The 12,960-nt window shown below is 31.1% G+C and overlaps 1 protein-coding gene across 1 annotated transcript; it reads left to right on the top strand.

Annotated features, from left to right (window-relative positions):
• Positions 1 to 7,821: 7,821 nt before the first annotated feature.
• LOC113380450 (putative uncharacterized protein DDB_G0282133) lies at positions 7,822 to 9,585 on the top strand (the record flags this gene model as incomplete). The annotated part of the gene is made up of 2 exons (XM_026619688.1): positions 7,822 to 8,794; positions 8,915 to 9,585. Coding segments are annotated over exons 1-2 (1,644 nt in total), but the record flags the coding sequence as incomplete, so codon positions are not given.
• Positions 9,586 to 12,960: the final 3,375 nt, after the last annotated feature.

The raw sequence follows: 12,960 nt of genomic DNA, 5'->3' as shown, positions 1-12,960 counted from the left end.
GTACTATATTATTTTTAACAAATATTGTTTAATAATTATTTTTTAGTGCATGAAAAAGTGAAAATAGTTTTTTGATTTGAATTTTTGGGTAGTGCGGTTGTTTGGACTAATTTGTAATTAGCATCATTAGAAAGGCTATTCAATTTTCTTTCAATGTCCAAAATTTCGTTTTATTTTATGTGGTAGAACACATCCAAAAGTAGAAAAAACCTGAGCAAGAACACGCTCGCGCTCATATAACACCCGTGTAAGTCGTCACTGATTTGCAACGACTAGCAACAGCACTGCTCGCCGCGCGCCTTCGTAAATTCTGCATATAAGTATGGAACATTTCTTTATAAAACATTTTTAATAAAACAAGATCTATACATTTTATTTTGAATAATTATATATTTATATGTATGTGTATAATAATAATTATATTCATATATATATTCAATTAATTCATTTAATCATAGATTGTATGGTTCTGGTACAGGAGTCATTATATCACCTATTAAAAAAAGACTGGGGCATAAATATGACGCATCTGTGCTGTCATCCGATATACTTAATAAAGGACGTGAATTCAGTACTGCCTCGACCTGTGTAAGTAATGTAACATATTCCTCGTAAGTTAAACAATGCTACCCAATCACTCTACGCAAATGTGATTTCATTATTTTTATCGACCCCTCCCATAACCACCAAAGTGTGGAGCATACGTAGGTGTAAACTGCCAAGTAATATCTAATTGTGTAACGGCTGAAATTAAAGGTCGCTTATTTTCTTCTGCTTTAAACAATTTAAATAACTCAGCTAAAACTTTATTAGCACCTACAAAATTTTTGCCATTATCGCTATGAATGATCGAACACCTACCGCGCCGTGAAACAAATCTTTTCAACGTAGCTATAAAGGCTTCTGTCGATAATTCCGTAACTAGATCTAAATGAACTGCCTTGGTGGACATGCACACAAATAAAACAATGTACGCTTTGATTTGAGGAGCCTTACGTAGCCGACTCGCCCGCAGCATAACTGGACCTGCATAATCTACCCCTACAGCTAAAAACAGACGTTTCACATTAACACGATCGACTGGTAAACTGCCCATAAGTTGTTCTGCAGCCGCCGCCTTAAATCTAGTGTACTTAACGCACTTATGAATTAATTCTTTAGTTGTATTGCGGCCATCAATTGGCCAATATTTTTGTCTCACAACCGAAAGTGTGGTTTGAGTGCCGGCGTGCAGAAGTCTTTCATGTTCGCCGCGTAAAAATAATTCGGTAACATAATAATAATAATAATTTTATCTTAAGCATTTTATGTTACTAACTGTATATTGTAATTTTGTATATATTTTAATTGTTATTCATTATGTAAAATAATTGTGTTTTTGAGTCCTCTTGGAGAAATCTGTGGGCTATATATTTAAATAAATAAATAAATAAATAATGAGACTTGGGAAGTATTATAGGATGCTTCTGTTCATACGATATGTTAGCATATTCGAGTCTTCCACCAACTCTCAGCAAGCCTTCGCCATCAATAAAAGGATTTAAAGATTTTAATTTAGAATATAAGTTCTGATCAGTTCGAAGCCATCCATAATACTTCCGAAGCTCTCTTGTTGTACGCGTAAAATAATATATTTTGAAGAATTATGAATTTCCTTCATAGTTAAATATTTTAAATATTCTCTATTAGACTTAGATTTTGGCAACCATCTTAAAATAAAGGCGACTACTCTAACTAACGTGGAAAATTTGGAAAAACGCGTGTAAAATAAACTAAAATTATTGTCGTTAGAAATGGTAAAAACTTTAATATCTGGTATATTTTCAGTATTTTCTATTAATTTATTTGGCCAACAATTAGAATTTAGAGTTAACCAGCTTGGTCCGTTCCACCACAAACTACAATTTTGCAACTCACTTGCTGATATACCTCGTGAGACAATATCCGCCGGGTTGTCTTCGCTAGATATGTGTCTCCAAATACATTTTGGAGAGTTTTCAATAATTTCGGCTAAACGGTTACTTACAAACATTTTTAATTGACTTGGGTCAGTTTTGATCCAAGCCAACACGAAATAGTATAGTAGCGAGTAAAATCGCTCCATAAAAAAAATTATTAAATTTGATATCGACATTAGTACATACATATTTATATAATTTAGATAATAAAGGCAGCACACAGTTCAAGATGCGGTAATGTAATATTCTTTACTGGTGCTACCCTTTTAGCGCATAATAAATTGGTAGATGTAGTTTTATTAGAGTAAAAATTTTTAATATATATACCTGCGCCATATGCAGATAGAGATGCGTCTGCAAACCCGTGGTATTCTATCGCAGAAATAGATAAATGTTTCAAAATGCATCGCGGTATACAAATATTTTTTAAATTTGGTAAATCGTTTTTATGGAATTGTACACTTTTATAAAATGTATACGATATATCTTTACGATAACAAAATAAAGGTAATAATTTGAACAATAGTAATGTACAAAATATATATGAAAAAAATATAAAAATGAGTATATAATATATAAGATTTAGACTCAGCAACAGGTTGTTACTTGAATACCTTGCTCTACATCGTGTGCTGCCCAGAGAATTTCTGTATATTGTCCAAAAAATTCCTGTGTGTGGTCCAAAATTCCAGTAAAACTTATTGTTCCTGTATTAATTTGTCCTCAGCAATGTATCCCAAGATATAGAACGTAGTAGTAAACAAACTCTAGATAGAGGTTATGTGTCAAATGGCTTGGGGGCGTGGTATAGCTTTTATAGTATTTGATATAACTTGCCAAATCCAATTCCAATTACAAGAAAATGATGTTCCAGATCATAAATTAAGCAGTGTTTTTAATATTCACCTAACTTGAATCCAAGAATGTATATTTCCAGGTTGTCGACCCACATGTACAGCATAAACAAAACTTGTATGTGTATTTTTGGTTATAGTACTACTAAATGTGCACTGATTTTATATATCCGTGAGATGGACCAATTTTATGGTAATAAAGAAAATAAATAATAACATTAACCAAAACACAATTTAAAATATAATATGATTTATTAGCTGGATGTGGTCTGCTTGAAATACAATATGGAACAGGACGTACATAAACACAATAAGCCTAATCGCATAGTAGCATAGCATACTTCATTCTGTATTGCAAAGATAAGCCCCGCGCGAAATTTGAATACACATATACATTTGTCCATATTGTAAGAACATCATTATTACCCTTTATCAATTGTACAAAACGCAGTATTGAAAATTTCTTCTTTCCTTTTAAAAAATTTTTACATAATGACACGGTTGCAACTTTCGGGCGAGCAACCGGAGTTTTTTTTAAACATGAAACTCAGAATACCATCAATGCACTAATCACTAAAATCTCTATAGCTGTCAGTTTGATGTCCCTTAAACCTATGAAAATATTAGTACCTAAAATTATAATTAATGGTGATTTGTTTTGGTTAAGCAATAAAATTCATTTATTTTCCTGATGCAGATATGCTCTTATTTTACTAAACTGTTGCGTCATATTTATTTCTATTTTAATATTCACCGTCTTCGTATGTTTGTGATATCTTGCACTTAGCTAGAGATGTTCTGCTAATTCTAAAGTCTTCCAGAAATTGTATCTATTCATACAATGGCACCATTTTTTCTGTCAAAATCACATTATAGTTTTACATAAATTGATTATAAATAAAATTGTGCTTGACGAATTAAGTACTATATTAAAACTTTTTATTAATAAATGATGGTATTTTACATACCAAGACATTATTTTTTTTAGCTTTAACAAACTGTAACAAATGTAACTGATGGTAATCGTTCTTAAAAAAAATCATGAAACAATTCTTTGTCACTCATTATGTTTTATTTATTATACTTAATGTTTAATTGAATATTATAGAAAGTTAGTCATTAAATATTGAATGCGTTGACTCAAGATCAACAACTTAAACTAACCATACGAATCTTATTCATTGCACTATGCAGTCGCAGCATAGGTAAAGAAAATCACAATCAGTTTGAGAATTGAGAGGAAACCTATGATATATTCATATACTCTTTTATCTATAGATATATTCATTTAGAGATATGACAGTTGAAGAAATATCAATTTACTTATAATTCGAATTTAAATGTTGATAACACTTACATATTACGATATTTATACAAACATTAACCTATAGAACTGAAAGAAAAGAATGAGATAAATATAATGAATATGAAATATAATGAATTAAATGTAATATAATGAATGTTAATGTCAACGCTCTTGAGCATTATTTATTAAAAATCATGTCCATATTGTGCTCAATTTTGTGTTAATATTTCTAAGAAAAAAAATATACAACCATGTACAACTAGATTTTTTTTTAAAACTAAATATCATAAAATTATCAAAGCGAGTTAGTTCCATAGATGTCTCTGCGCCCGCTAAGAGTGTCTTATCCCTGTTAACTTGATAGGATGTGGCTATGTACGGGAAAGTAGAGTCCAGGATAGTCTATGTTATCTTGATTAATTGGCGATAAATATAATTTGTTTTTGATGTGTAATGTGAGAATGATAGTTTAAATAAGCGGTTTAATAATAATCAGTTATAATACAGTATTAGTGGAAGATATTGGTATTTTTCAGTTATAGTTTTAGTAGAATTTGAGAGTGAGATTAAGTGATTCACATTATCCAGCGGGTTATAATATTCAGGCTTTTTTTTATCGTGCCACGATGCCACGAATTCGCAGAGGAGCAAGTAATTTTGGAAGACGTACTCGGCAAGCTCGAGCAATCTATGAACGAAGATTGAATAGGACCCATGAACAACATATGATGGACAATATGAATTTAAGAGAGCAAGTAGGAAATACACGTGCCAATGAAAGTTTAGAGAGACATGGCATTAAGAAATCGAGAGGTGCAACGAGGTGCGACCGCCGCCATTAGAGAAAATAATCAACGACGAGTTAATAATCACAGAGCATTGGTACGTGCATCACTTTTGCACCTGGCGTTTAATTATGATCCTGAAATTGATTATTCATCACACTCTTTAATAACCATTGGTAATATGGACAAAGCATGTAAACATTGCCATGCTCTAAAATTCAAAGGAGAATCAGCAGGTTTATCTTGCGCATCAGGGAAAATTATATTGACAAAATTAACAACACCACCGGAATCTTTAAAAACTCTACTAGATGGAACAACGTATCAATCAAAAATATTACTGAAAAAAATTTGCAAATTTAATTCATGTTTTCAGATGACGTCATTTGGTGCTACGAAAGTATTTGAAAATGAAGATTGTCGAAATTTCGAATCAACATTTAAGATACAAGGTCAAGTTTACCACCAAATCGGTTCATTGTTTCCCATGCCTGATGTGAATCCGAAATTCTTGCAGATTTATTTTATGGGCGATGATGAACGACAAACAAACATGCGATGCGAATTTAATCACATACAGCTTAGAAGGAAAGAGATATTGTGAACTCTTTAGAAATATTTTTTAAAAACTATAACCAGTTGTTGCATTTTTTTAAGACTCTTTCAAGTAGACTAGAAAACGATGATTACGCTATTATTATTAGAGCAGACAAAGTGCCGGTTGGAGAACATGCTGGCGCATATAATGTTCCAACAGTCAATGAAGTCGCGGTCGTAATAGCTGGTGATCTATGTGAGGGGCGTGATATACGTATACAACGGAGAGATAATACCATGCAGATAATACAGGACAGTCATCGTTCTTATGATGCTTTGCAGTAAGCATTGATATTTTGGAAAGGTGAAGATGGGTACCATTTAAATATTAAACAAAGGGATCCAAATACACGTAAAAATCTTATTTTTAAAAAAAAATCAAATAATAATAATTAAAATAATTTTAATATAGTTTATTCCATGTGCAGAACTTGCCGAAAAAGTAAGTGCCATGGACTTTTACTGCTACCGATCAATGATTCGAGCTAATGAAGAAAATAACATTCATAAAGTTTAATCAAGCCAAACTCCGCGCCGAGGAACATATACATTTGCGTGATGCAGTACTTGGTAATGTAGATGCAATGAATGATATTAGTCATATTGGTACTGCATATATTCTTCCATCTTCTTATATTGGAAGTCCGCGACATATGCAGGAGTACATTCAAGATGCTATGGCTTATGTTCGTGCATATGGCAGACCTGTTCATTACCTTTACGTGCAATCCCAAATGGGATGAAATAAAAAAATTGCTGATGCCGGGACAAACAGCGATGGATAGGCATGATACAACTGCACGAGTTTTTAAACAGAAGTTTAAATAATTGATGAATTTGATAACGCATCAATCTGTTTTTGGTGAAACACGCTGTTGATTATACTCAGTAGAATGGCAGAAAAGAGGTTTACCCCATGCACATATTTTGTTGTGGTTAATTGATAAGGTACATTCTGTAGAGATTGACAATATTATCTCAGCAGAAATTCCTAATAAAAATGTTGATGAGGAATTGTTCGATATTATAACTACTAACATGATACATGGTCCATGCGGTACTCTCATTATTTTGTCACCATGCACGGTGAATGGAAAATGTACAAAACATTTTCCAAAATCATTTCAAAACGATACTATCACCGACATTGATGGTTATCCCGCTTATCGGCGACGTGACGTTGACAATGGTGGACAATGTTTTGAATTGCGACTGTCGAATGCCGGGGTAATAGATGTTGATAATCGATGGGTAGTTCCTTATTTGCTATTGCTATGCAAAACCTATAAAGCACATATAAATGCCAAACTGTGCAGCTCGGTGAAGTCAATAAAATACATATGCAAATATGTTCATAAAGGGAGCGACAAAGCGATATTTGCAATTAAAAGTATTAATGAGAATGATGAAATAACTCGATATCAAATGGGTAGAGATACGTCAGCAGCAATGAAGCTATCTGGCGTATTTTTGGTTTTTCCATACATGAAAGGAATCGATCTGTGGTACATTTGGCTGTGCATTTGAAGAACGGTCAGCGGGTATACTTTACAGAAAACAATATATTACAACAAGCCTTGACTGCTCCGAAGACTACTCTAACTGTATTTTTTAAACTTTGTAATAGATCAGATATTGCTGGAAGATTTGCTAGAACATTATTATATACAGATACACCTAAATATTTTACATGGAATAAAAAATTAAAAGATTGGGTACCTAGAAAACGAGGTATTCCTGTTTCAGGATTCGAAGGCATATATATGACAAACAATTTGGGTAGATTGTATAGGACCAAGATCATTCCAAAATTTGAGGACAGTCAATGGAATTTTATATGAAACTTTTTATGATGCGTGCCGTGAGTTGCACTTATTGGAGAATGATAAATCAATGGGACATGACTCTTGCAGATGCAGCACTGATTTCATCTGCACATCAAAAATTCAACAATTATTTGCAATAATATTAACAACATGTTTTCCATCAAATGCATCTGCACTGTGGAATACACATAAAGACCCAATGAGTGAGGATATTTTGCATCGGTATAAAATTGATAATCAAGATAATAATCATGAATTTTCAGAACAAATATATAACGAAGACTTAATAATGATTGAAGATATTTGTATCCAAATTTCGAACATGTCGCTAATTCAATTTGGCATGTCAGCACCGAGCCGAGCAGCAGTAGATATCATGAACAGCGATGTTCAACGTGAACACCAGTTTGACAAAACTGCTTTAGCTACTTTTGTTGCTGATTCCTACTCGATCGCTCGACGAGTTCACATCGGTATTGGAAACAATTAATTTTCATGGACGAAGGTCCGTCAGAGTGCGACGATGATGACTCATTGTCGGATGGTAGTGATAAAACATTATACGATTTGGGTTCAAGCATTGCAAATGCTATGAACACAATTTATAATGATCAGCACTATGTATTTCCACAAAATACACGTACAATTGCAGTGAATAGTGATGCTAATAAAATTATTAACAACAAAAACAATGAATTAGTGAGCAAATCACTTAGTGTTAAAAAAGGTGTTGTCAGTAAAAGCAAAGTTAACAAGAATGGTATGTCAGATAGTGTGAAAAAAGTTAATTCACAAATACTGATAAATACTATCATAAATCAAGAAAATACCAAGATAACAAATAATATAAATAATACTAATACAGATAATACATGTAAAAACTTGAATGAAATGATGGAAAATGAAACAGTTATACCTGCTGAAATAACTAACGATTCTTCAAACATAAATTGCACCAGTGTAAATGTGAGGAATAATAATAATTCAACTACAGAAACAATTCATGACATGGATATAAGTGAACCATCAACATCTTCAGATAATCAAATGCACAGTAATGTACACAATGTAAATGACAATAATATGGTTTTTGCGGACCATAACATATTCAATCAATTATTACATAATACTACAGGACCAGAAGAAGATTTTAACCTAATTCAAAAACGAAAGTCAAGAAATAATGGTGCAAATAATACAAATCATGTATCAGATATTCATCAAAACCAAGTTAAAATGCCACCAATTATAATCAAAAGTACACCACCTAACCGTCACTATATATGGGAACTACAAAAGTTATGTAAGACTCAAATGCTATCTCAATATCGAGGTATTAATAACTACTTAATTACAACAACTAGTGATGAGGATTACAATACGGTCTTAAAAAAATTAAATGCCGACGAGATTCAATATTTTACTTATCCAAAAACTGGTAATACCAAGAAGAAGATAGTTGCAAAGGGTATTCCACCATACATTAATACACAAGAAATATATGAATATTTGACAAACAAAACAATAAAAGTCACCAAAATAATACAGATGACTAAATCAATTAATAACATTAAATATGGTCTCCCAGTCCACATAATAATACTACAACCCGACCAAGAATTGAATGAAATTAAATCTCTAAATCATATAATGGGACACAAGGTAACATGGGAACGCCTGATATACAATCCACATCATGTACCACAATGTTATAGATGCCAAAAGCATGGACACACTTCACCATTTTGTAATATGAAATTTCAATGTGTAAAATGTACCAAGGAACATGCTCCTGGAAAATGTGGAAAAACAGCAGAAGATAAACCTGAATGTGTAAATTGTTTTAAAGACCACCCGGCTAATTATAAGCTCTGTGAAACTTTCCAAAGATATTGTGCTAGGCGTGGCATAAACAATAACAATAATAATAAAGGTAATTTAATTCCTGCTCCGGCTCCTCCTCCATTAACAAAATCCTTCTCAGAATCATTAAACAGAAATAACTTTCCTAATCTTCCCAATACTAATACGACTACTAATATAATGAATACGCAAAATTCATCTAGACAAACACCTGTATCTGCCAAATCTCATTATCCTGTTCAAAACTCAGAAACTAACATTAGTAGCATATTTGAAAACATTAATGAAATTCATGAACTATTTACAGATAGCACAGTTGTCAAAACTTTAAATGTACTACTTAAATTGTCCAAAGAAATCAAAAAATGTAACACAGATAAAGAAAAACAATTATTGGTATTTCAATGTTTTATGTCATTATGCATATAAACAAAAATACTTTTAATGTAATGTACTGGAATGCTAACGGTATTCAAAATAACGTATATGAAATATTAAATTGTTTAAATCATCATAATATAGATATTGTATTAATATCTGAAACTTTACTTAAACCTAATAATAAAATTTATATACCTGGATATAAAATAATTAGAAAAGACATTACCTATATAGGCTCAAGAGGTATATGTATAGTTATTAAAAATAATATTAAATTTTCACAAATTCATATTGCAAAATTGATTACCGCAGAAGCAATTGCAGTAAACATCCAAATGAATAATCAATTGATAACGTTCTGTTCTGTATACTTCCCATGTAACAAGTTAGATATCCGGGATTTAGTATCATTACTTAATTTAAACAGTAAAATTTTAATAGCGGGAGATTTTAATTCAAGACATGAATATTGGAATTGCAGTAATAATAATTTAAATGGTAGAAAACTATTCGATTTCCTGATTAACAACATAAATAATTATACTTTGCATTACACATCCTCCCCTACTAGATATCCAGTTAATCACTTACAAACACCTTCAATCATTGATCTTGCGATTACTAACAACATATATACCAATTATTTACCATACACTATCTCAGAGACAAATTCGGACCATAACCCAGTTATTCTTCCATTCCATATCAAAACAGCAAAAATCAAGTTTGTAGTACAGCTGCTTCATTAAATACACCAGAACCAAGTAACATAAAATACAATTACAAAGAGGCAAACTGGAAAGGTTTTAGATCGTACGTAAATAAAAACATTACTTTTGGCAAACATATCAATAATACTGAACAATTAGAGGTATCGGTTCAACAACTTACAGATAACATACAAATGGCTATGAACAAATTTATACCTAAAATTGATAAGAATAACTACTTATCAATACCTACCTATATACTCGAACAAATTAAATATAAGAATAAAATTAGAAAAATGTGGCAAAAAACAGGTAATCCTGCCGTTAAAATGTTGTTGAACAAATTAACCAAAGATATTTCAATTAAAATTAATGAACACAAAAATAAAATGTGGAATGCCAAGCTTAATAATATTAATGTTAATCCAAACAATGTATGGTATTTTGCTAAAAAAATTTACTAAGAAACAAGAAAGCATTCCCTGTCTGAAACTAAACTCGAATTACGTATCAAATAATGAAGACAAGGCGAATATCTTTGCTGATTCTGTTCGAATCAATTCAAAAATAAAATCAAATGGACTCAAGATATCTGAATTAATTACAGAAATGAATTAAAATATTATTCAACTAGCAAAAATAAAGCTCAATCACCATATTAACTTAAAATTCAAAGAAATTAAAATATTATTCAACGAAGAAAAAAAAAAGCGCTCCAGGAGAGAATGTATGTATAAAAAATTAGGAAGAATAATATATATAATATGTAAATATAACAACTTAACTATTTTCCATCCATATGGAAAACTTCTAATGTCATACCTGTAAAGAAACCCAACAAGGACAGTGATCTACCCACCAGCTACAGGCCGATTAGCCTGCTAAGCCCACTTAAGTAAAATAGTTGAGAAGGTAATTCACATTAGAATTAATAAGTTTATATTGGAAAATAAAATAATACCAAATTTTCAATATGGGTTTAGAGAAAAACATTCTACTCTCCATCCGTTATCAATAATTACAGAAAAAACTATTCTCAATTCAATCAAAGGAGAAATAGTGCAATGGTAATGCTGGACATTGAAAAGGCATTCGATACAGTATGGATTAGTGGTCTGTTATTCAAAATGATACAATTGAAGTTTCCAAATTATCTAATCAACATTATTAAGAGTTATCTCTGCAATAGAATGTTTTATGTTAGTTTATATAACAATAAATCTACCAATAGACATGTTACTGCAGGGGTACCACAAGGTAGTATACTGGGTCCTATATTATATTCTATCTTTGTCTCTGATATTCCAAATAATAATGACATCAAACTATTAATGTTTGCGGATGATATCGCAATTTTTCTTCAGGTATATCTGAAAATTCAATTATTATGCGGCTCCAAAATCAACTGGATAAAATTTTAAAATATGCACATAAATGGAAAATTAAAATAAACTATGACAAAACTGAATCAATTTCTTTACCAAAAGACGAAAAAATCCAATACCATCGCTAACACTTCAAGTGCATGATATTGTAATACCATGGAATAATGAAGTTAAATACTTGGGACTGTCGTTGGACAGAAAATTTAATTTCAATGTACACATAAAAAATAAAATTAACCAAGCTAAAAAGATTTTGTACATGCTAAACCCATTAATGAAATTCAGAAGCTGTCTTAATGAAAATAAAATAAAAGAACGTTATACCTGACTATGATAAGACCAATCTTAACATATGGATGCCCAATCTGGTGTATGACAAATAATCAGAATCTAGACAAGTTACAAAAACTACAAAATACTGCTGCAAGGATGATTATAGGACAATCAAGAAACCCAAGTACAAAACATTATATAAGTACTACATTTCTTCATGAAGCCACAAATATACCTTACAAAAAACCTACATTGACGGTATTTCAAAAAAGTACTATACTACATGTTTAACTAATCAGAACCCTACCATAAATAACATTGGAAGCATAAATACTTATAGGCCATGCTACTGCAAATACAAAATACCTTCCTCCATTAATAACCCAATAGATAATAGTCAAAGAAATAATTAATATTACTTAGTTAGCTATGAAAGAAATATTGTTTCTATTTTATTATTGTGACATAGTTACTTATTAACTTTTGTGTTTGTGTTTGTCCTTAATATTATAAAGAGTTGGTTTTTGTTGACATTTTTTACCAAAATTTAAAATTAAATTTAGTCTATTTTGAAATCTTTAATGTATATAAGTATAATGTGTATAGAATTTACAAACATAATTTAATTTAATGTATTGTTATCAATATGATAGATGTACATAGCTCGTAAGTCATAATGTTTATATTAGGGAATGCAATACCGGTTACGGTTATACCGAATTACCGGTAAACCGCTTAATTTTTCGACGGTATTTTTACCGGTAAATAACTTAAAATACCGGTATTTCGATATTTTTACATTGCGCTTGTGGATACATGATACATATGTACATGTTTTAAATCCCATGATCGCTGACAAGAAATATCACTTCACGCTGTTGTGTGTTATATAAACATGTGTCAAAATATTATCTCGACTCGTCATTAAACTGAATATTTATTGCTTTTCAAAGGACTTCATATCGTATTTCAATAAATAGAACGGACTAATCAATAATGATGTTATTTTATCTTATATAAAA

The sequence above is a fragment of the Ctenocephalides felis genome, unplaced genomic scaffold, assembly GCF_003426905.1.
Source record: "Ctenocephalides felis isolate EL2017-DRISC unplaced genomic scaffold, ASM342690v1 CF-g0.4_SCAFFOLD_02149, whole genome shotgun sequence".
Lineage (NCBI taxonomy): Eukaryota > Metazoa > Arthropoda > Insecta > Siphonaptera > Pulicidae > Ctenocephalides > Ctenocephalides felis.
Note: the sequence above shows the minus strand (reverse complement) of the source record. Positions and strands in the feature narration are given on the sequence as shown.